General features: G+C 40.3%; 1 protein-coding gene across 12 annotated transcripts in view; it reads right to left on the bottom strand.

Annotated features, from left to right (window-relative positions):
- Positions 1–21,796, bottom strand: part of Gsta6 (glutathione S-transferase alpha 6) — a 57,884-nt gene that overhangs the window by 18,817 nt on the left and 17,271 nt on the right. For 5 of the 12 annotated variants that reach the window (NM_001024361.1, XM_087567235.1, XM_087567231.1 and 2 more), the window contains 3 exon segments: positions 425–476; positions 5,485–5,592; positions 16,783–16,890. In NM_001024361.1, coding sequence (NP_001019532.1) covers positions 425–476; positions 5,485–5,571 — 139 coding nt within the window. In that variant the 5' untranslated portion in view covers positions 5,572–5,592; positions 16,783–16,890. 12 annotated transcript variants of the gene reach the window in all.

Below are 21,796 nucleotides of genomic sequence, written 5' to 3' on the forward strand. Positions count from 1 at the left end.
AGCTCAAGAAAACTGTAGAAAGTACATGAAAACTAGGGGAAGACAAGAGATGTTTTATTAGCAAATACTCAGCAGCCTGGCCCTTTTGACCTTAAGAGAGTCTCAAGTTTGCTTAAAGAACCCTTCTTCTTTTTTTTTTTTTTGGTTCTTTTTTTCAGAGCTGGGGACCGAACCCAGGGCCTTGCGCTTCCTAGGTAAGCGCTCTACCACTGAGCTAAATCCCCAGCCCCAGAACCCTTCTTCTTTATAGGTTAACTACTCTATGCCTCTCTGGCATCCCCATGAACCACAATATGCATGCACGCACCTACGCACGCACACACGCACACATGCACACACACACACACGCACACATGCACCTGACCCAGGGTTTAGCTCTTTTGGAAGATAACCCCACCAGGGGTCTTCAGATAATTGGGCTTACCACTTCTTAACTTCTCCAAGTCTTCATTAGTGTGTATAAACTTCTCTTCATACTAGAAAGTAGAAACAGCAAAGGAGCTGTTAATTTTTATTTAGTATGGTAGGTTTCTTAATTTGAATATATTCTTTTGATACATGGTGTGAGGTAATACTTTGAAGTTTGGTAATATTTGCAACAACCTGCTTACAGCTGTTTGGAAATCTTTATCTGACTTGTCAAGAAGAGAGCACAATTCACAGCATAGAGCTGCTCATCCTAAAGGTAATCTCCTTCCTACCCTCTTCCCCACCAAGAACTTGGGCAAATACACAATTAGGGAAGGATTTCACAAAAAAGAAAACTTGCAATGTTCTAATTGTGAAGCTCTAAGATCTCAGGAGAGTCCGCACCTCCAAGAGAGATCATTGGGTCTGCAGTACAAGATATTACATGGAACAAAACATCTCTGTTCTAGCTAGCTTTAGTTGTTACCTTGACACACCCCATAGTTACCTCAACTAGGAGATCTCTTTGATCAGATTGGCCCAAGGACATGTTTGTGAGGAACCTTCTTCATTGTTAATTGATGTAGGAGGGTCCAGCCCACCCTGGGTGGTGTTATCCTTACACATCTGGGCCTAGACTACAAGGAAGACTAAGGAAGCCAGGAAAGCAAGCCAGTACGCAGCATTGCTCCATGGTCTCTGCCAGAGTTCCCATCTCAGCTTCCTTCAATGATTAGCTTTAACATACAAGCTAAATAAACTCTTTACTTCCAAAACAAGTTTGGGGCAGAGTTTTAGTTTTAAACATAAATTTCAAATGATGTAGATAACATAGGTCCTGGTGTCATATAGCATGGACAAACTCTTCTTAGCTAGAATTTCCTCTTCTGGAATATATGGAAATTCATGGTAGAATTCTCAGTTGAAAGAAAGGTTTATAGTTATATGTATACACAGTTAATATATGTATAAATTATATGTGAGAGTGTTTTATCAGAATGTATGTCTGTGTGCTCTTGCATATCTGCTGTTTTCAGAGGCCAAAGGGGGGACATTAGATTCTTTAAGATATTTAGAAATTGTGAAATAGCTATAAACCACCATGTGGATGTTAGAAATCAGACATGGATCCTCTGGAAGAGCAGCTCTTCACAACTGGATGATCTCTCTAGCCCCTATTCAGTGTTTTAGCATAGAAACAGGAAGCAAACCAGGACAGTCTCATACTTTTACTATGTGGCTTCTGCTTAATTTATAATTTACATCACTGCTGCAGATGACCTGAGTCATGGATGTCATATAGCAGAATATCAACTCTTCTTAGTTAGAATTTCCTCCCCTGAAATATATGGAACTTTATGTTAGAACTCTGTTCAAAGAAAGTTTCATAGTTCTAACAGAAAAGTAAGAACAAAAAGGATGACTTGTATGATCTTGTGTGGTTGGTTCCATGTTTCCACAAAATATTTAACCAAGGTTGACAAGATGGCTTAACTGGTAAAGGCATTTGCTGGCATTTTGGACAACCTGAGGTTGATTCTCATAGCACATAAAGTAGCAGAATACAACAAACTCCCATAAGTTATCCTCCTGCTTTTACCTGTGCATTTACAGCACATGTACATGCATACACATGAAAACACGTACACAAAATATAATTGCAAAGAAGATATTAAGCAAAAATTTAGGGTTCTGATGATTGTAAAAGTTCACTGGAATGCTTCAATATTTACCTGACCTTTGAAATCCTTGCTAACTCTGTCTCAATATTTGAATCTATGTGTACAATTATATTGACCTATGTTCTGCTTTGCTATGAGAAATAATTCATGAATCGTTTCAAAACACAGAAATGTTCAGAGGTGTGTGTGTGTGTGTGTGTGTGTGTGTGTGTGTGTGTGAAAGCAGGTGAATACTGGTGACTATCTACTCTGCCCTTTATCTGCCTCTAGAGATTAAAGCTTATCTGAGAGAAATCACTTTGGTAAGGTAGGCAGCCCCAAACAGGGCTGACAGAAAATGGTCTGATGCTCCAAACAGTTGACAGTATTTGCTACAGAGGAGACAATAAGTTTAGCCAGACATGGTAGCACTTGCCTATGCAGTGGCAGCATTCTGGAACTGAGGCAGGAAGATGATAAGTTCATGGCCGGCCTGGGATACACAGCAACACTAGTATAAAAACCCTCTCTTCATGAGCTAGAGAAATGACTCAGTGGTTAAGAGGATTGGCTGGATGTTCCTGGTCTAATTTATAGCACAGACATGATGGTTCACAACTGTCTTTAACACTGGTTCCAATGGATCTGATGCTGTCTTCTGCCCTTCATAGGCACCAGGCATGCTTGTGGTTCAGACATACATGCAAGCAAAACATCCATGCAAATAAAATAATATAAAAAAACTAACTCAAGTTAGTTTTTATGTCATTTATCAAATATACAATCATATTAGAATTGATAGAATCTACCAAAAATAGTCATTAGAAATAACTCTGAGTGTTTCTGTATTTTGATGCTCATGTGATTTATGATCTTTAGTTCATAAATGTGTGTCTGTGATTTGAGCACAATCATTTAAGATCTCACAGCATCTGTCTTACAATTTGTAACATGGGGAGTGTTTTCTATTAATCTATTGATTTTTTTTTAAATGGAGACAAGGTCTCAGTGCATTATACAAGATAAGTGCAAACAATTCTTCTTCACCTGCAATCTACTGAGTAACTGGGGCCTTAAGCACACACCACAATACCCAAATGAGCACTTCCTCAAATAAATCATGTAGTTTTCAAAATATAGAGTACAGGATGTGGCCCACATAAAATTGGACAATAAGTAAATAATTCTGGTTGCAAAGGCTGTGCTGAGTTATTTGAACTCTAAGTAGTTATAGGAATATTTTTATTCCTGGCATGCTTCGTAGAATGCTTGGTTGTAGATTCACTGTCACATTGCATTAGATCATAGAGACAGTGAAGTGATGATTGTCACCAATATGCTAAGTATCAATTCAGAAAACACATAGGGGATGAGCAGTTATTGGAAGAGGATCACCAAGGCTGGATGGGGTTGGTGAGTCTGATGGCTATGGTAGGGATGATGGGATGCATGGGTATGTCATGATCAGTCTTGGGGTACAAAGACCAAGAAGGTCTGAGCAAGGGTCTGAGGGCTCAGTTCCCTCTCGAGTCTCCCTCAAAGGTGGTCAAGAGGAAGCTTTGATTCTGTCCATTGCTTCTACAGTACACTTCTGTTTAGAACTCATTCCTTCAGGGGATAAATCATAAGGCATCTACATGATGGGAAGACATACTCTTCATAGAAAAGACGCGAAGTGGATTGTGCTCATTTGTATCTGGGTGCTGCTTTCTTTGAACCTGCAAAGGGTCAAGCTCAAGTTCTATGCATGCCAAGAGCAAGTGTGAAGTACAATCCTCAGGGACCAGTAAACAGCATCATAAGGCTGAGAGAGCCCTTCCAGTCTCCCACATAGGATACTGCCATGCCCCTTAACCATTTTTTCCCAGCTTCTATCTAAGGGCAAAAATCTCCCAAGTCTGTCTAATTATCAAATATTATGTATTTTGTCTCTAAATATTTCACTGTGTTCTCCATATCATAAGAACATTTTTAGAGGAGAAACTTCCAACTAATACCTTATCACATTTAAAACAATAAGAATTCATTAGTGCTATGAAATACTCAATACTTATATCTCTACTTCTAATATAAATGCAATGAATTATTTTTTCTTTTAAATTTTGTTTTAAATTTTATTATAGAAAACATAAATAAGAGAAAGCTATACACAAAAATTAATCAGACACAAAGACTATACATCCCAGTGAACTTATATATAGTTGGAGTTATTTATTTTTCATACTGTAAATCTCCATCCAAATGTGGTGCACATATTGTGACTAGTGTCTCAAAGCTGTGCTGTCTGTGATGTATGAAGAAGATATTTTCAACCACTTATTATGATATCTATTCACGTGTATCTTTAAAAATGGTCATTTTCAAGATGGATGAAGCAAAGAAGTGCAGGCCGACAGGAGCTGGATGTAGATCTCTCCCGAGAGACACAGCCAGAATACAGCAAACACAGAGGCGTATGCCAGCAGCAAACCACTGAACTGAGAATAGGACCCCCGTTGAAGGAATCAGAGAAAGAACTGGAAGAGCTTGAAGGGGCTCGAGACCCCATATGTACAACAATGCCAAGCAACCAGAGCTTCCAGGGACTAAGCCACTACCTAAAGACTATACATGGACTGACCCTGGACTCTGACCCCATAGGTAGCAATGAATATCCTAGTAAGAGCACCAGTGGAAGGGGAAGCCCTGGGTCCTGCTAAGACTGAACCCCCAGTGAACTAGACTGGTGGGGGGAGGGCGGCAATGGGGGGAGGGTTGGGAGGGGAACACCCATAAAGAAGGGGAGGGGGATGTTTGCCCGGAAATACTCAAGTTAATAAAAAAAAATGGTCATTTTAATTTAATGCATGAAATGACAAGGGTCACACTGTATGAGATTTGCAATCTTCCTGCCTAAATTCCTGGGATAATGAGTGTTATAGTTAGGGATTTACTGCTGTGAACAGACACCATGACCAAGGCAACTCTCATAAAGGACCACATTTAATTGAAGCTGGCTTACAGGTTCAGAGGTTCAGTCCATTATCAAGGCAGGAGCATGGCAGCATCTAGGGGAAGAGCTGAGAGTTCTATATCTTGTTAAAAAAAAATAGGAGAAGACTGGCTCCCATGTGGTTAGGAGGAGGGTCTCATTGCTCAACCCTACAGTAACACACTTCCTCCAACAAGGCCACACCTACTCCAGTGAATGAGGCCACACCTACTCCAATGAGGCCACACCTACTCCAATGAGGCCACACCCCCCAATAGTGCCACTTCCTCAGTCAAGCATATTCAAACCACCACAATAAGCTGCCTTAAGAAGCCCAAAACAGAATGCAATTGTTTAGAAGACTCAAAATAGGAAACAGCTCCTGGTGGATGTGAAGAAAGCATTTGACACTGTCAGTTTTAGATGAATCACCTCAAAACTTACCTCTACTCCAGCTGCAGCCAATAGCCACCGCACAGACTCCATTCTACCCCGGGCCTCATCATAATGAAATAAAGGCTTCTCTGCCATGGATGTTGCTCCTTAGATTCACTAAGTATAAATGAATGAATGAATGACAGTATGAATGAATGAACAGAAACTAAATGTACTTTAGGATTATAGATTATGGTTAATAATATAATACCCCAGAAGAACTATCTACATCTGTCCTTGGCAAGGCTGCTTAGAATCCCAGTCAGATCTTCTTGATCCAGATTCTCACCCTCTAAGGACCCCCATCCTGAAATTGTACCAAACCACTCCCACAATCCTATTGGCCCTGTCTTTGAGGACATAAACTGAACAGCCTAGCTCCTACAGTGGCAGATGACTAAGTACCTGGTAAACCTTGAAAGCTTGAGACACTACTGACAGGAGGAAGGCACCAGAGCCTTCCTTGTCTCTCCTTGAAGCTCTCTGGCTCCTGTTTTGCTTTGTTCAAGAGGCTCTAACTCAGCTTCAAGTTGCCTATACTGTGAGAGCCTGCTGGCAGAAGTAGAACAGTACCTGGTGGTGGTGGGGGATATTGTAGAAGACACAGAGACAGAGATAATTTGGGGATGACTGTCAGTAAATACTGCAGCTCCAAATTTAATGAGTACAACCTTTTTATATTCCACAGTAATGTGGCAATCGAAACCACCAGCTATCAGAAACAACTGCTGAAATTTACACAGGATATTCATTCTTATCCAGAGCCCTCCTTGTTCCTTCATCCAAGGTCAAAAGAACATTCGGCTCCTTGTTTTGAGCTTCAAGTGTACTTCCTCCTAATACTCCATGCATCAGCAGTCCAGGAAATCTAGCTGTCTGCAAAACATCCTGCTAGGCCAGCAGATCCTGACTTGCCCTGTCCCTGCCTAGCAGGCAAACTTCTACCCTGCTTCAGAAGCAGTCAAATGGCTCCCGACATCTCCCTCTTTTTTATTCTATACAAGCCAAAGCTGCAGAAAGACTGTGCCTGTCTTAGGTGTTTCTCCAAGACTTATGGACCTTACCCATCATCAGTACATGAATTGTAGCATTTATGCCCTGTCTTAGGCTGATCCACCTGTGAGAGAATCTTTGACTACAAACCTCCTCAATGGGGGAATGTAACCCATTAGGTTACAGTCTTGAGCCACATACGATGGAAATCTGCAGGGATGTTCAAAAAGGAACAGAAAGCACACGTAACCACATGTGATAACAGGAATAATTCTATAACCATTAGAGCAACCAAGGCAAGTACCAAAAAGGCCAAATGAATAAACAAAGACCAGGACCGCATGGTCTTTCTTAATTGCTCTAACATTCAGAGCTAGCCTTTGTAGCATTGAATTTTAGGGGCTTGGTATCCTTTAGATGCAAAATTTCTAGATGTGATTGAATTAAGTCCAAGGAAACATCAGCATCATGCCAGATTCCTTTAAGATGCAAATGTACCTGGTCCCAATTTTGTAGACTTTCTTCATACATTTTCAGGGTAATATAAATCCACTGATAGTCTACATGACATTCTAAATGTGATCTCAACTTCAGCCCTTGAACTCCTAAATATTTTACTACTATATATAATGCATTTATCTTTTGTTCTAGCTTACTATCTATATCTTCTTGTGTTCCCAAGGCGAAGGTAACATTCTTAGGCAAATCATTAACAAAATTAGCAGTTTGAACAGATTGAAACAAGGGTATGGCTGTTGTTGTAGAGGTGGCTATAATAAATATTATATCAAAAAAATCCCAGCAACAATTAATCCCATCATTCTCTTAGGCCTACTCAAAGCTATTGTCAAATCTCTTCCAACACTTGCAAGCCTCTTTTTGCATATCAAGGTCCTGAAACGTTAACTGAAAGCATAACGAATGAAGGTTGATGAAAGGCCGTAACAGAAGTTTCTTGCACAATGTCAGATATGCAATTAGTCAAATTTTAGTCATAGTAAGTAACATCAAATCTGGACCCATTCATAGTGATGTTAATTTTCCCTACCAACAGAGCATATAGTGGGGCAACTCAGGCAAGTAATCTGAACTTAGTGCTCCATCTCTGTCGAGTAGCTGTGTTGGTTGGCTTAATCTCTCCCAGGACCATGGCAAGCTTCTAGAGAAGAGTCTGCTGGATGAGATGCAGTGTCCGACTATCAATCCTGCTGATAGACCTCTTTCCCACACATTGGTGTCTCCTTGTATTCCATCCCGACCCCAGATCTGTTGACAATATATCTGCCTGAGCTGAACACACTCTTCCAGTACAGCTTGTTAGTATAGCATATTCTCCACAGAATGGACTTATTGTTATCTCGGGTCTCCTTTTCACACGACAAAAATGACTGGGGTTTGGAGGAAAGTTGTGTGACACTAGAGAATATGTCTCCATTTGGCAGCCTAATGCATACCGTTTGTTCTCCCCCTGACAGGGTGCATTTGACTACCTTGAGACATCCTGGTTCGATCCCATCCTTAACAAAGCAAACTGGCAACCCTATGCCGTGACCAGTATACTCAAATCTTCTTCTTTTGCTATTCGTCCCATAGATGGCATTCCCAGCACACATGTATCATTCAATTTCACCATGATCTCAGGACTTCCCAGGTGGAACGTATTTAAGATCAGGGGGCCATGAACATAGGTCCAATATAGGTCTTCTTGAGCTGACATCAGGAAATGGCTCATCAACATCGGGGTGCTAGTCACTTGACTTTTCTACATGGCGAACCAAATGCTCCAGAAGTCACCTGGCATCTTTAGCATTCTGTGGGAGAACAAAATCATGCTCTCATCCCCATATTAATAGTGGATCAGGACTATGCTACATGCCAGTAAGCAGGTCCTTCCATTTCACTTGGCATAAGTATGCTGAGTAGTAGGGTGCCATAGACTCAGCATCAGAGATGCCCTTGTCATCTGAGGTCAAAAATTTAAAATAAAAAGTGCATGATCTACACTATTTTGTGCTAAAGGAGTACACAAATCCCCCTTTTAATTTTTTTGTAACTGATTTTTTAGAGCTTCATGGTCTCATTGCACAATTCCTTGTTATTCAGTTTTATATGGTTTGTGGGTTGAATCTTGGGTAATTCAAATTTTTGGTCCAATATCCACCTATTAGTGAGTGCATACCATGTGTGATTTTCTGTGAGTGGGTTACCTCACTCAGGATGATATTTTCTAGTTCAATCCATTTGCCTATGAATTTCATGAAGTCATTGTTTTTGATAGCTGAATAGTACTCCATTGTGCAGATGTACCATAATCTGTGTATCCATTGCTCTGTTAAAGGGCATCTGGGTTCTTTCCAGCTTCTGGCTATTATGAATAAGGCTCTTCTGAACATAGTGGACCAATCTGTCTTTGTCGTATGTTGGAGCTTCTTTTGGGTATATGACCAGGAGAGGTATAGCTGGGTCCTCAGGCAGTTCAATGTCCAATTTTCTGAGGAACCTCCAGACTGATTTCCAGAATGCTTGTACCAGTTTGCAATCCCATCAACAATGGAGAAATATTCCTCTTTCTCCACATCCTCACCAGCATCTGCTGTCACCTGAGATTTTGATCTTAGTGATTCTGACTGAAGTGAGGTGGAATCTCAGGGTTGTTTTGATTTGCATTTCTCTGATGACAAAGGATGTTGAACATTTCTTTAGGTACTTCTCAGCCTTTCTATATTCCTCAGATGAGAATTCTTTGGTTCTGTACTCCATTTTTAATAGGCTTATTTGGCTCTCTAGAATCTAACTTCTTGAGTTCTTTGTATATATTGAATATTAGCCCTCTATCAGATGTAGGATTGGTTAAAAATCTTTTCTCAATCTGTTGGTTGCTGTTTTGTCCTAATGACAGTGTCCTTTGCCTTACAGAAGCTTTGCAGTTTTATGAGGCCCGATTTTCAATTCTTGATCTTAGAGCATAAGCCATTAGTATTTTGTTCAGGTAATTTTTCCCAGTGCCCATGTGACTGAGGCTCTTCATCAATTTTTCTTCTATTGGTTTGAGTGTATTTGACTTCATGTGGAGGTCCTTGATCCACTTGGACTTAAGCTTTGTACAGAGTGATAAAAATGGATAAATTTGCTTTCTTTCACATGCTGACCTCCAGTTGAATCAGCACCATTTGTTGAAAATACTCTCATTTTTCCATTGGATGATTTTAGTTCCATTGTCAAAGATCAAGTGAGTGGGTTTAATTTTGGATCTTCAATTCTATTCCACTGATCTACCTTCCTGTCTCTGTACCAATACCATACAGTTTTTATCACTATTACTCTGTATCACCAATACTGCTTGAGGTCAGAGATGGTGATTCCACCAGAAGTTTTTTTATAGTTTAGAATGGTTTTTGCTATCCTTTTTTTTTTTTTTTGCTATTCCAAATGAATTTGCAAATTGTTCTTTCTAACTTTATAAAGAACTGAGTTGGAATTTTGATGGGGATTACATTGAATCTGTAGATCGTTTTTGGCAAAATTGTCATTTTTACTATATTAATCCTGCCACTCCACAAGCATAGGAGGTCTTTCCATATTCTGAGATCTTCTTCAATTTTTTCTTCAGAGACTTGGAAGTTCTTGTCATAAAGTTCTTTCACTTGCATGTTTAGAGTCACACTGAGGTATTTTATGTTATTTGGGACTATTGTGAAGGATGTCACTTCCCTAATTTGTTTCTCAGCCTGTTTATCCTTTGAGTAAATGATGGCTACTAATTTGTTTGAGTAAATTTTATACCCAGCTACTTTGCTGAAGTTGTTTATCAGGCTTCGTATTTCTCTGTTGGAACTTTTGGAGACACTTAAGTATATTATCATATCATCTGTAAACAGTGATATTTTGACGTCTTCCTTTTCAGTTTGTGTCCCTTTGAACTCCTTTTGTTGTCTGATTGCTCTGGCTAGGACTTTGAGTACTATATTGAATAAGTAGGGAGAGAGTGGGCAGCCTTGTCCAGTCCCTGATTTTCGTGGGATTGCTTCAAGTCTCTCTCCATTTCGTTTAATGTTAACTACTGGTTTGCTGTATATTGCTTTTATTATGCTTAGGTATGGGCCTTGGGTTCCTGATCTTTCCAGGTCTTTTATCATAAAGGGGTAATGAATTGTGTTGTTAAATGCTTCCTCAGCATCTATTGAGATTGTCATGCAGTTTTTTCTTTGAGTCTGTTTATATAGCGGATTCCATTGATAGACTTTCACATATTAAAGCATCCCTGCATACCTGGGATGAAGCCTACTTGATCATGCTGTATTATCGTTTTGATGTGTTCGTGGATTCAGTTTGCGAGAATTTTATTGAGTATTTTTTCATTGATATTCATAAGGGAAATTGGTCTGAAATTCTCTTTCTTTGTTGGGTTTTTGTGTGGTTTAGGTATAAGTAAAATTGTGGGTTCCATCCTTGTGTTGGAGTTTTCCACCTATTATCTTTTATAGGGCTGGATTTGTAGAAAGATACTGTGCAAATGTGGTTTTATCATAAAATATCTTGGTTTTTCCACCTATGTTAATTGAGAGTTTTGTTGGATATCGTAGCCTGGGCTGGCATTTGTGTTCTCTTAGGGTCTGTATGACATCTGCCCAGGATCTTCTGGCTTTCATAGTCTTTGATGAGAAGTCTGGTGCAATTCTGATAAGTCTACCTTTATGTTTCGTGATCTTTTTCCCTTACTGCTTTTAATATTCCTTGTTTTGTGCATTTGATGTTTTGAGTACTATGCGATGGGAGGAATTTCTTTTCTGGTCCAATCTATTTGGAGTTCTGCAGGCTTCTTGTATGTTTATGGGCATCTCTTTCTTTAGGTTAGGGAAGTTTTCTTCTATAATTTTGTTGAAGATATTTACTGGCCCTTTAAGTTGGGAGTCTTTAGCTCTTCTATACCTATTATCTTTAGGTTTGATCTTCTCACTGTGTCCTGGACTTCCTGGATATTTTGGGTTAGGATCTTTTTGTGTTTTGCAGTTTCTTTGACGGTTGTGTCAGTGTTTTCTATGGTATCTTTTGCCCCTGCGATTCTCTCTTCTATGTCTTGTATTTTGTTGGTGATGCTTGCATCTGTGACTCCTGATCTCTTTCCTAGGTTTTCTACCTCCAGGGTTGTCTCCCTTTGTACTTTCTTTATTTTTTTTATTTCCATTTTAAAATCCTGGACAGTTTTGTTCAATTCCTTCACCTGTTTGGTTGTGTTTTTCCTGTAATTCTTTAAGGGATTTTTCTGTTTCCTCCTTAAGGGCTTCTACTTGTTTACTTGTGTTGTCTTATATTTCTTTAAGGGAGTTATTTATATCCTTCTTAAAGTCCTCCAGCATCATCATAAAATGTGATTTTTAAATCTAAATCTTGCTTTTCTGGTGCGTTTGGATATCCAGTATTTGCTTTTGGTGGGACAACTGGGCTCTCATGATGCCAAGTAGTCTTGTTTTCTGTTGCTTAGGCTCCTGCACTTGCCTCTTGCCATCAGGTTGTCTCTGGTGTTAGCTTGTCTTGCTGTCTCTGACAGTGGCTTGACAGTCCTGTAGGCCTGTGTGTCGGCACTCCTGTAGACTTGTTTTCTTTCAGCCAGATCTGGGAACAGAGAGCTGTGTTCTCAGGTACGTAGGTGCTCCTGGTGACTGGCTTTCAGCTCTCAGTGCAGGCAGAGACCTGAAGGGTCCTGTTCCTGACTTCCCCTAGGTCCCCGTGCCCAGAGGGCACAGATGCCACTAGATGGTTTCATCTTGCATCAGGAATGTGGGCAGGAAGTAGTTGTCTCCTCCGAGTTCTCAGGATTGTGTGCCCTTGTGAGGGTCCAGCTCCCTCCCCTACGGGATTTGGGTGCTGGGAGCTGTTAGCTTGTTCCACCTTGTGCAGAGCCCGTCTAAAAGAAGCCGTTAATTCTCTCTCAGAAGTAGGATCAGGATTACCTCACAAAGTACCAAAGAGAGGTTTTTAGCTCCCCTGTAGAAAGGTTCAAGTAAGATCCAAGCCAATTTATGTCTCCCATTATTTTTTGACATTTTCAATCCATCCTTCCTGATTCAGACTTTTTGAAGTACGGTAACCTTGGGATACAATTTATGTATCAAATAAGAGTAAGGTGGTCCAGTCTGTACTTTTAGAGTGCTATTATTAAGCCCTATTCCTTCACGGCCTTCTGTCAATAAGCATAAGCTGCTACTAGCAGTCGTCCTTGTTTATTGGCTAAAAAATATCATCCATATAACGAATTATACAGACTTCAGGATGTGCTTGCCTAGCTTTAGTAACAGCTTCATGAAGTGGAAACTTAAGGGTTCTTTGGAAAGTCAGTTGTGTTGGATGGTATTTTGCTGGGGCAAACACGTGAAGGAACATTTTGCTGAAGTAGACACAGGTGAAAGATGTTCTGATAAAGCAAGCATGTGAAAGGACATGTGACGAAGGAGTCTTTGATAATGACACATATGTAATGGTCCACCTTACAATGCATAGTTGAGTTCTGTTTGTTGGAACTCTAAAGAATAGAGAAATACACCAAAAACCTTCTGGTGGTACGCTGAGGCTTCTTGCCACTTTTGTGGAATTGAGCTGATTGGCAGAGTAATGTCAACTGAGATAGACCCATGGGGGGAAATGTGAAGTTTGGAAGGAGGATAAATAGGAATCAACAGACTGTGAGAAGAGGCTTGGGGCTTGCTGGTACAGCTATCTGTGCAACGCTTGTTAATCTCACATTTTTGCTGATTTTCACTTTGCTCAGAGGGGCACTTCTCCTGGTGTCCCTGCTGTTCTGAATCCTTCCTGCTGACTTCTGCTGATTCAGAAGTCTCTGCTAGGTCATGTGACTGCTGCTGATCTGCATTGCTATCCTGACTCTACCAAAATGTACTGCTGGTATATATTTATGAAGTGTTTGCAAGTGGATCAAGTCGTCTCTGACCTGTGAACTGAATTGCTGATATCCTGACAATACAGATTTGATTTGCTCTAAAGAATTGTTCTAAAAAGGTCCATATCCTGTCTCCGCCCCCATATCCTTTCTTTACCATTATCTCTGGTGGGTAGTGGGCTAAAAGTGAGGTTAAAACCTTTAAGAACCATCATTAAAGGTAGGCTTTGAAAAAACTTAAAGCTGTAACTTGGGCCACAAACTTTTGACATAGAGTAAGGTTGTTTGCCATGTCTTGGGGTAAAACCTTACAGTGAAATCTTTTCATGGGTTCTTAAAATTTTATGGGGGGGGGGGTGTGTGCTAAAAGCAAATCTCTTCCAATGCTTTGGGGCAAGAGGTATAGTACAAAAACAGACCTTAAAATCCAATGCTAAAGGTATCTTTGGGTATGGCAGAAGGGGTAGGCAGCCCTGCCTGCAGTGCTCCCATTAATCCATAATTTCATTAACACTCTGGAGATCTTGCAACAGTCTTCATTTTTCTGGCTTCTTTTTAATCACACACACAAAAAAGGAAGAATTCTAAAGTGAATTAGAGGACTCTATGTGTCTGCTACCAAGCTGTTCCAGTGCTAACTACTCTGTGGCTTTTCTTTTTCCTTCATATGAGGCCACTGATCCATCCATACAGGTTTCTCACTCTTCCAACTAATAGGATTGGCATGGAGCACAGGGTGGCCAGTAGCCTCTACCAAAACACCCTAACCCAGCTCTATGAGGTTTTTGAGTATGCATTACTGGACTCCTGGACTCCTTTCCCCTTAATTCCCGTCTTGGTTTGGCAAGAATCCTTGATCAAGCATCTATCTTGTAACTTCTTTGTTAGAACCCCTATTTTGCTCATTACATCCCACTTCCATAAATTAACTGGTAGGTCTGGTACAATGTATGATTGGAATTAAACTTCATGGTCCCTCCTCAGCCCTCCAGAATAAAAATATCACTATTCTGTTCTGGACATTGACTGTAACCAATTTCTTGTTTTGGCTAAGCCTGAAGCCATTGATCTGCCATGGGCACTGAAACATCAGTCCCTGTGTCCAGTAGTCCCTGAAACTCTCTTCTATTAATTCTTCGCATGAGCTCTGGTCTCTGAGTCCCTATGGTTTGTACCCAATAGGCATCTGAGGATCCCAAACCTGCATTTCCTCTTCTATCCTTTTTTCTTTTTGCTGTATTCTTAGTTTGATCTTGAAGGAGTAATAATAACTGTGCCAAACATTGCCATGACTGAATAACTGAAATCCCAATAGGGGATTTTGATTTCTCCAATGTAATCATTATCAATAACACCTGGCTCCACCCTAATACCTCCTTCATGGTAATGCTACTTCTCCTAAGGAGCAGACCTATGGTACCTACCTGGTGGTAATGTACCATACACTCGTAGGGCTTGTATACCCATTTTAGGTGTTGATACTATGTAAGTGGAAGAACAGAGGTCCAGTCCTGTGCTGCCTGGGGTTGTTTGCAAGAGGTCCTGAATGGAATTCCTTGCTGGGAAATGAAGTTCCGCAGTACCCCATAACATTGCCTGGGGCTGGCCCCTCCTGAGGGGTCATAGCATCTCTCTTGGACTTGCATTCTTTAACACAATGTTTTCCTCTCTTACATTTAGGACATAATTCTGGCTATTGGCCGTCCTGGGAAGAACATTAAGGCTTAGTCCTGTTTTTATTGGGATACTGTTTGGCTTGATGTCCTATTTGCCCACTCCTGTAACAAATTCCAGAAGGACTGGCTACTCTACTTTTATTTGGTTTTCTTTGCTGAAACAATAGCTCCTTTACTGTCTTGCCTTGCAGAGCAGTTGCCATAGCAACACCCAGGGTGTATGTAGGGCCTATGTCAGAACACAATCTGATATAATTTCCCTTTTTCCTAAAGGGCTGCAATGCTGCCTGACATACAGTATTACCATTCTCATAGGCAGGCTGCTTCACCAGTAATAGAGCTTCCTTGGGATCTCCCATAAGTCTGAGTGCTATGTGCAACAACCTGGCCACAAACTTTTGGAACAACTCATCTGGACCCTACCTAATTTTAGATAAATTCTCAGTCTGTCTTCCTGTAGAAGGTAGCTTATACTGCCTTCTTGGCTTCAGTATTAACCTGGGAATAAACAGCTGGATTAAAATTTAACTGTTGAGCAGTCTCATGATATTGCCCCTCCCCTGCTAGCATCTCAAATGTAATAGGTATCTGCTGTGCTCGATCGATCTCAACAGTATTTTGACATTGCTCAGCAAGTTCTGATCTCCATAATAAAAAAATCTCCTCCTGACGAGCATGTCCTTGTCAATTGCTTCCAATCCCCAGGAGAGAGGGCCTCTGTGGCCAATGATTCTAGCATAGCCTGAGTAAATGGGGCTGTCAGCCCATACTGTGTGCAAACAGTTTTCAATTCCCTTAACTCTCTAAATGGGAGAGACTTATAAGCTCTGACTCTATCACCGTGAGGATCGATCTGCTCTATAACTGGAAATGGAAGATGAAATCCCAGAATCGTCTCCTCTCTTTGTAGCCTTTTTTCAAGGTCACCTGTAAGAGGGATAAAAGCTTCCTCAGACCAGAGGCTGTCTCCCAGATGGTTTCTGCAGTACTGCTATGACCGGTGGCTCCACTCCTGGAGGGAGGTCCCAGTTCGGCTATGAGGATTTGGGATTTACTAGCTCTCAGCCTTGGAATCCAGTCTGAGGGTTCTAAGAACTCCTCTTGTGGTTGTTGAGCCTTTAACTGCTGCATTTGCATAGACAATAAAGGGAAAACCTTTTGCACTTGCTGCACTTCCTCTGTAACTAACCTATCCTTGGAAGAAATTTCCAGTTCCACCAAGGCAATAAGTGTTGAAGAACTCTCCTCCCTATGATATTTAGCGGTTTCCTCTTTTAGCTGCTCCCACATCTAGAGTTTCTTTCTCTTTCTTATAAGAAGGCAGGCAGCTCGAAAACTGGCTCAGTATATACAAGCTTGATTGCAGGAGCAGATGGCTTAGTTTCACTTTCTCACTCCTTGGTCAAAGTGACCCCAGATGGGGTTGATTCTCCAAAACCCACTTCTTCTCCTGTCAAGGATCTGAACCTCCCCTAGTCAAGGTTCAAAGACTAAAGGCACTATAGGCACTTTACCTTGTCCATGCACAATATAGTAGTCTTGAAGTCTTTTCCCAACCTTCTTCCAGGTCATTAAATTTACTGTACCTTCTTCACAAAGTCTATAAAATTCTGTAATTGCGGCTGCCTTACTTTAGCCCCAAGAGCATGAAACATATCCTCAAGCATTTGTATGAAAAAACATTCGATATTTCCATTTCCCATGTCGTCTTTTTCTTCCGAGAGTTACTCACTGCACTTTTACCTTTTCTAAGCTCACTTCTCCAAGGTGTCCTCCAGTTGATCCCCAATTCTTAGGTCCCTGTTTGGGTGATACCACGCCAGAGCCTGGATGGCAGGAGCTGAAAAGTACCTGAGAGGGGAGTGAGGATTAAAGAAGACACAGAGGCAAGAGATAATTTCAGGAGGACTGTCAGTGTATACTGCAGCCCCAAGTTTGAAAAGTATAACTTTTTTATACTCCACAGTGCTATGGGAGGCAAAACCACAAGCATGCAGAAACAATTGCTGGCATTTACACAGGATAACCAATCTTATCCAGAGCCCTCCTTGGTCCTTCCTCTAAGGTCAAGGTTCAGCTCCTTGTTTTGAGCCTCAATTGGACCTCCTCCTAATGTTGCATGCATGAGTGGGCCAGGAAATCTGCCTGCCTGCAAAACATCCTGCTGGGCCGGCAGACCCTGACCTTCCTTGACCCTACCTAGCAGGCAGCTTCTATTCTGCTTCAGTGCAGGCAAATGGCTCCAGACACCCAGACACTGTAGTTAAAATCTAATTTGTCTCACTGCAGAAGGGGAATCTCTCTGTCTTTCTCTTTCTCTCTTTCTCTCTCTCTTTCTCTCTCTTTCTTTCTTTCTTCCTTTCTTTCTTTCTTTCTTCCTTTCTTTCTTTCTCTCTTTCTTTTTTCTGGAGCTGAGGGCCGAACCAGGGCCTTGTGCTTGCTAGGCAAACGCTCTACCACTGAGCTAAATCCCCAACCCCAGGGAATCTTTTTCTATTGCAACTCCATTTTCCACTTCCAGATGGAGTTTTATTTTACACTCTAGGAACAGGGTAGTTGGTATTGAATGAAACATGGTCGATGTTTTCAGTGCCCAGTGAATAGAGGGCAAGGTCTCATTTTGATCCACATCCAATTATTATACAGGACACTGGTATCTATACAGACACAATGACATGGAAAACTGGACATTCAAATGCACTACATTTGATGCTGAAACATTGGCGTTTTACCACACACATTTTTAGCAAACTCCACGTTATCATTTATTAGTGAGATGGAAAATTTGCACTGTAGGTTCTAAGTAGCACTTTGAAGTTTTAATATCTTAATAAATTTCAAAATCCTATTGTGTATGTTAAAGACACACATTTTGGGTTCCATTCATACTGTGCTATGCACCTGCGACATGGGGTAAGATTCAAGCTACACACCTTACTGGTACTTACCAGAGGAGGGCCACAGCTTACTCTTGTCCACAATACCCCTGTACTATTGACATTCTGGGTTTGGTCATCTTTGTTCTAGGAGTCTATGCCACTTATTGAAGGATATTTACTAAGCAACCTCCACTATTATACTGTAGTCTCCCTTAACACTCAGCTATGAGAACCAAAAATATCTCCATACTTTGTCAACTGTTCTCTTGGAGCAATACCTCTAGGCTACTTCCCTTCACGTTGAGAAGCACTGCTCTGTTCCCTGCTGCCTGAGAGAACAGAATATAGGAAGGAGCCAGATGGAACCTCAGATTGAAGATGAGACTGGGTTAACAGCTAACTCAAGCAAGTTGTGCATAAAGAGCATACGGAAGCAAAGGTGTCAGCAGAAGCATTTCAGTTATCCAGACTCAGAAGCACAATTCCAGATTGTTTGGATACTCAACAGAGAGAGAGAGAGAGAGAGAGAGAGAGAGAGAGAGAGAGAGCTAGTTTACATGTTATGTATTAGTCTTTTAAAAGTCCAAAGCAGTTCCCAATTTCTGTCTGCACCCAGAGTTGATCCTGTGCCACAGCTCTCTGTAACCAGATCCCTCTAAGAGAGAGCTGGTCTCCCAGGAGTGCTGACACACAGGTTTACAGGAGGGTCAAGCCACTGTCAGAAACAGCAACTGTCAGCTAACACCAGAGATAACCAGATGGCAAGAGGCAAGTGCAAGAACCTAAGCAACAGAAAGGCCACTTGGTATCATTGGAACCCAGTCCTCCCACCACAGCAAGTCCTAGATACACCAACACACCGGAAAGGCAAGATTTGGATTGAAAATCACATCTCATGATGATGATAGAGGAGTTTAGGAAGAACATGAGCAAGTCCCTTAAAGAAATACAGGAAAACACAGGTAACCTGGTAGAAGCACTTAAAGAGGAAACAGAAAAACCCCTTAAAGAATTACAGGAAAACACAACCAAACAGGTTAAGGAATTGAACAAAACCATTCAAGATCTAAAAATGAAAATAGAAACAATAAAGAAATCACAACAGGAGACAACCCTGGGGATAGAAAACCTAGGAAAGAGATCAGGAGTCATAGATGCAAGCATCACCAATAGAATACAAGAGATAGAAGAGAGAATCTCAAGGGTAGAAGATACCATAGTAAACATTGACACAACCAACACAACTGTCAAAGAAACTGCAAATACAAAAAGATCCTAACCCAAAATATCCAGGAAATACAGGACACAATGAGAAGATCAAACCTAAGGATACAGAAGAGGGTGAAGATTCCCAACTTAAAGGGCCAATAAATATCTTCAACAAAATTATAGAAGAAAACTTCCCTAACCTAAAGAAAGACAAATCCATGAACATACAAGAAGCCTGCAGAACTCCAAATAGATTGGACCAGAAAAGAAATTCTTCCCATCACATAATAGTCAAAATACCAAATGCACAAATCAAAGAAAGAATATTAAAAGCAGTAAGGGGAAAATGTCAAGTAACATAAAAAGGCAAACCTATCAAAATTACATCAGACTTCCCAACAAAGACTATGAAAGCTAGAAGATTCTGGGTAGATGTCATATAGACCCTAAGAGAATACAAATGTCAGTCCAGGCTACTATATCCAGCAAATGTCTCAATTACTATAGATGGAGAAACCAAGATATTCCATGACAAAACCAAATTTACACAATATATTTATTTCTACAAATCCAGCCCCACAAAGGATAATAGATGGAAAACTCCAACACAACGAGAGAAACTACAACCTAGAAAAAGCAAGAATGTAATCTTCTTTCAATTAATCCAAAAGAAGATAGCTTCACAAATATAATTATAACTCTAATAACAAAAATAATAGGAAATAATCATTGGTCCCTAAGATCTATCATCATCAATGGACTCAATTCCCCAATAAAAAGATATAGACTAACAGACTGGATATATAAACAGGACCCAGCATTTTGCTGCATATAGGAAACACACCTCAGTGATAAAGAGAAACACTTCTTTAGAGTGAAAGGCTGGGAAAAGTAATTTCCAATCAAATATTTTCAAGAAAGAAGCAGGAGTAGCCATTGTAATAGCAGATAAAATTGACTTTCAACCAAAAGTTATCAAAAAAGAGAAGGCAGGATACTTCATACTAAACAAAGGAAAAATCAACCAAGATGAACTCTCAATATTGAATATCTATGCAGCAAATGCAAGGGCACCTGCATTCATAAAAGAAACTTTACTTAAGCTCAAAGTAACATTGCACCAAACATAATAATAGGGGGAGACTTCAACACCCCACTCTCATCAATGGACAGGTCATAGAAACATAACCTAATCATAGACACAGTGAAATTAACAGAAGTTATGAACCAAATGGACTTAACAGATATCTATAGACTATTACATCCTAAAACAAAAGAATATACCTTCTTCTCAGTACTTCATGGTACCTTCTCCAAAACTGACCATATAATTGGTCAGAAAACAGGCCTCAGCACATACAAGAAGATAGAAATAATCCCATGCATCCTATCAGATTACCACAGATTAAGGCTGGTCTTCAGTAACAATAAGAACAGAGAGCCCACATACACATGGAAGCTGAACAATACTCTATTCAATGATAACTTGGTCAAGGAAGAAAGAAAGAAGGAAATTAAAGACTTTTAAAATTTAATGAAAATGAAGGCACAACATACCCAAACTTATGGGACACAAGGAAGCGGTGCTGAGAGGAAAATTCACAGTTCGGAGTCCCTCCAAAAAGAAACCGGAAAGAGCATACACTAGCAGCTTGACAGCACACATGAAAGCTCTAGAAAAAAATGAAGCAAATGCACCCAAGGAGTAGACAGCAGGAAATAATCAAACTTGGGGCTAAAATCAACCAAGTAGAAACTAAAGGAACTATACAAAGAATCAACAAAATCAGCTGGTTCTTTGAGAAAAACAGCAAGATAGATAAACCCTTAGCCAGACTAACCAGAGGACACAGAGACAGTATCCAAATTAACAATATCAGAAATGAAAATCAAGACATAACAACAGAATCTGAGGAATTCAAAATATCATCAGATCCTACTACAAAAGCCTATATTAAACAAAACTGAAAAATCTGGATGAAATGGACATTTTTTTAGACAGATACAAGCTACCAAAGTTAAACCAGGATCAGATAAGCCATCTAAACAGTCCCATAACTCCTAAAGAAATAGAAGCAGTCATTAAAAGTCTGCCAGCCAAAAAAAGCCCAGATGGGCTTAGTTCAGAATTCTATCAGACCTTCATAGAAGACCTAATACCAATATTCTCCAAACTATTCATCAAAATAGAAACAGATGGAATACTACCCAATTCCTTCTATGAAGCCACAATTACACTCATACCTAAATCACACAAAAAGCCAACAAAGAAAGAGAACTTCAGACCAATTTCCCTTATGAATACTGATGCCAAAATACTCAATAAGATTCTCCCAAACTGAATCCAAGAATACATCAAAACGACAATCCATCAAGTAGGCTTCATCCTAGAGATACAGGGATGGTTCAATATATGGAAATCCATCAATTGAATCCACTATATAAACAAACTCAATGAAAAAAAACACATGACTATCTCATTAGAAGCTAGAAAGCATTGACACAAGTGATTCATCACACTTCATGATAATCCTGATCTTAGAGAGATCAGGATTGCAAGGCCCATACCTAAACACAGTAAAGGCAATATACAGCATACCAGTAGCCAACATTAAGCTAAATGGAGAGAAACTTGAAGCAATCCCACTAAAATCAGGAACTAGACAAGG

The sequence above is a fragment of the Rattus norvegicus genome, chromosome 9, assembly GCF_021556685.1.
Source record: "Rattus norvegicus strain SHRSP/BbbUtx chromosome 9, alternate assembly SHRSP_T2T, whole genome shotgun sequence".
NCBI lineage: Eukaryota > Metazoa > Chordata > Mammalia > Rodentia > Muridae > Rattus > Rattus norvegicus.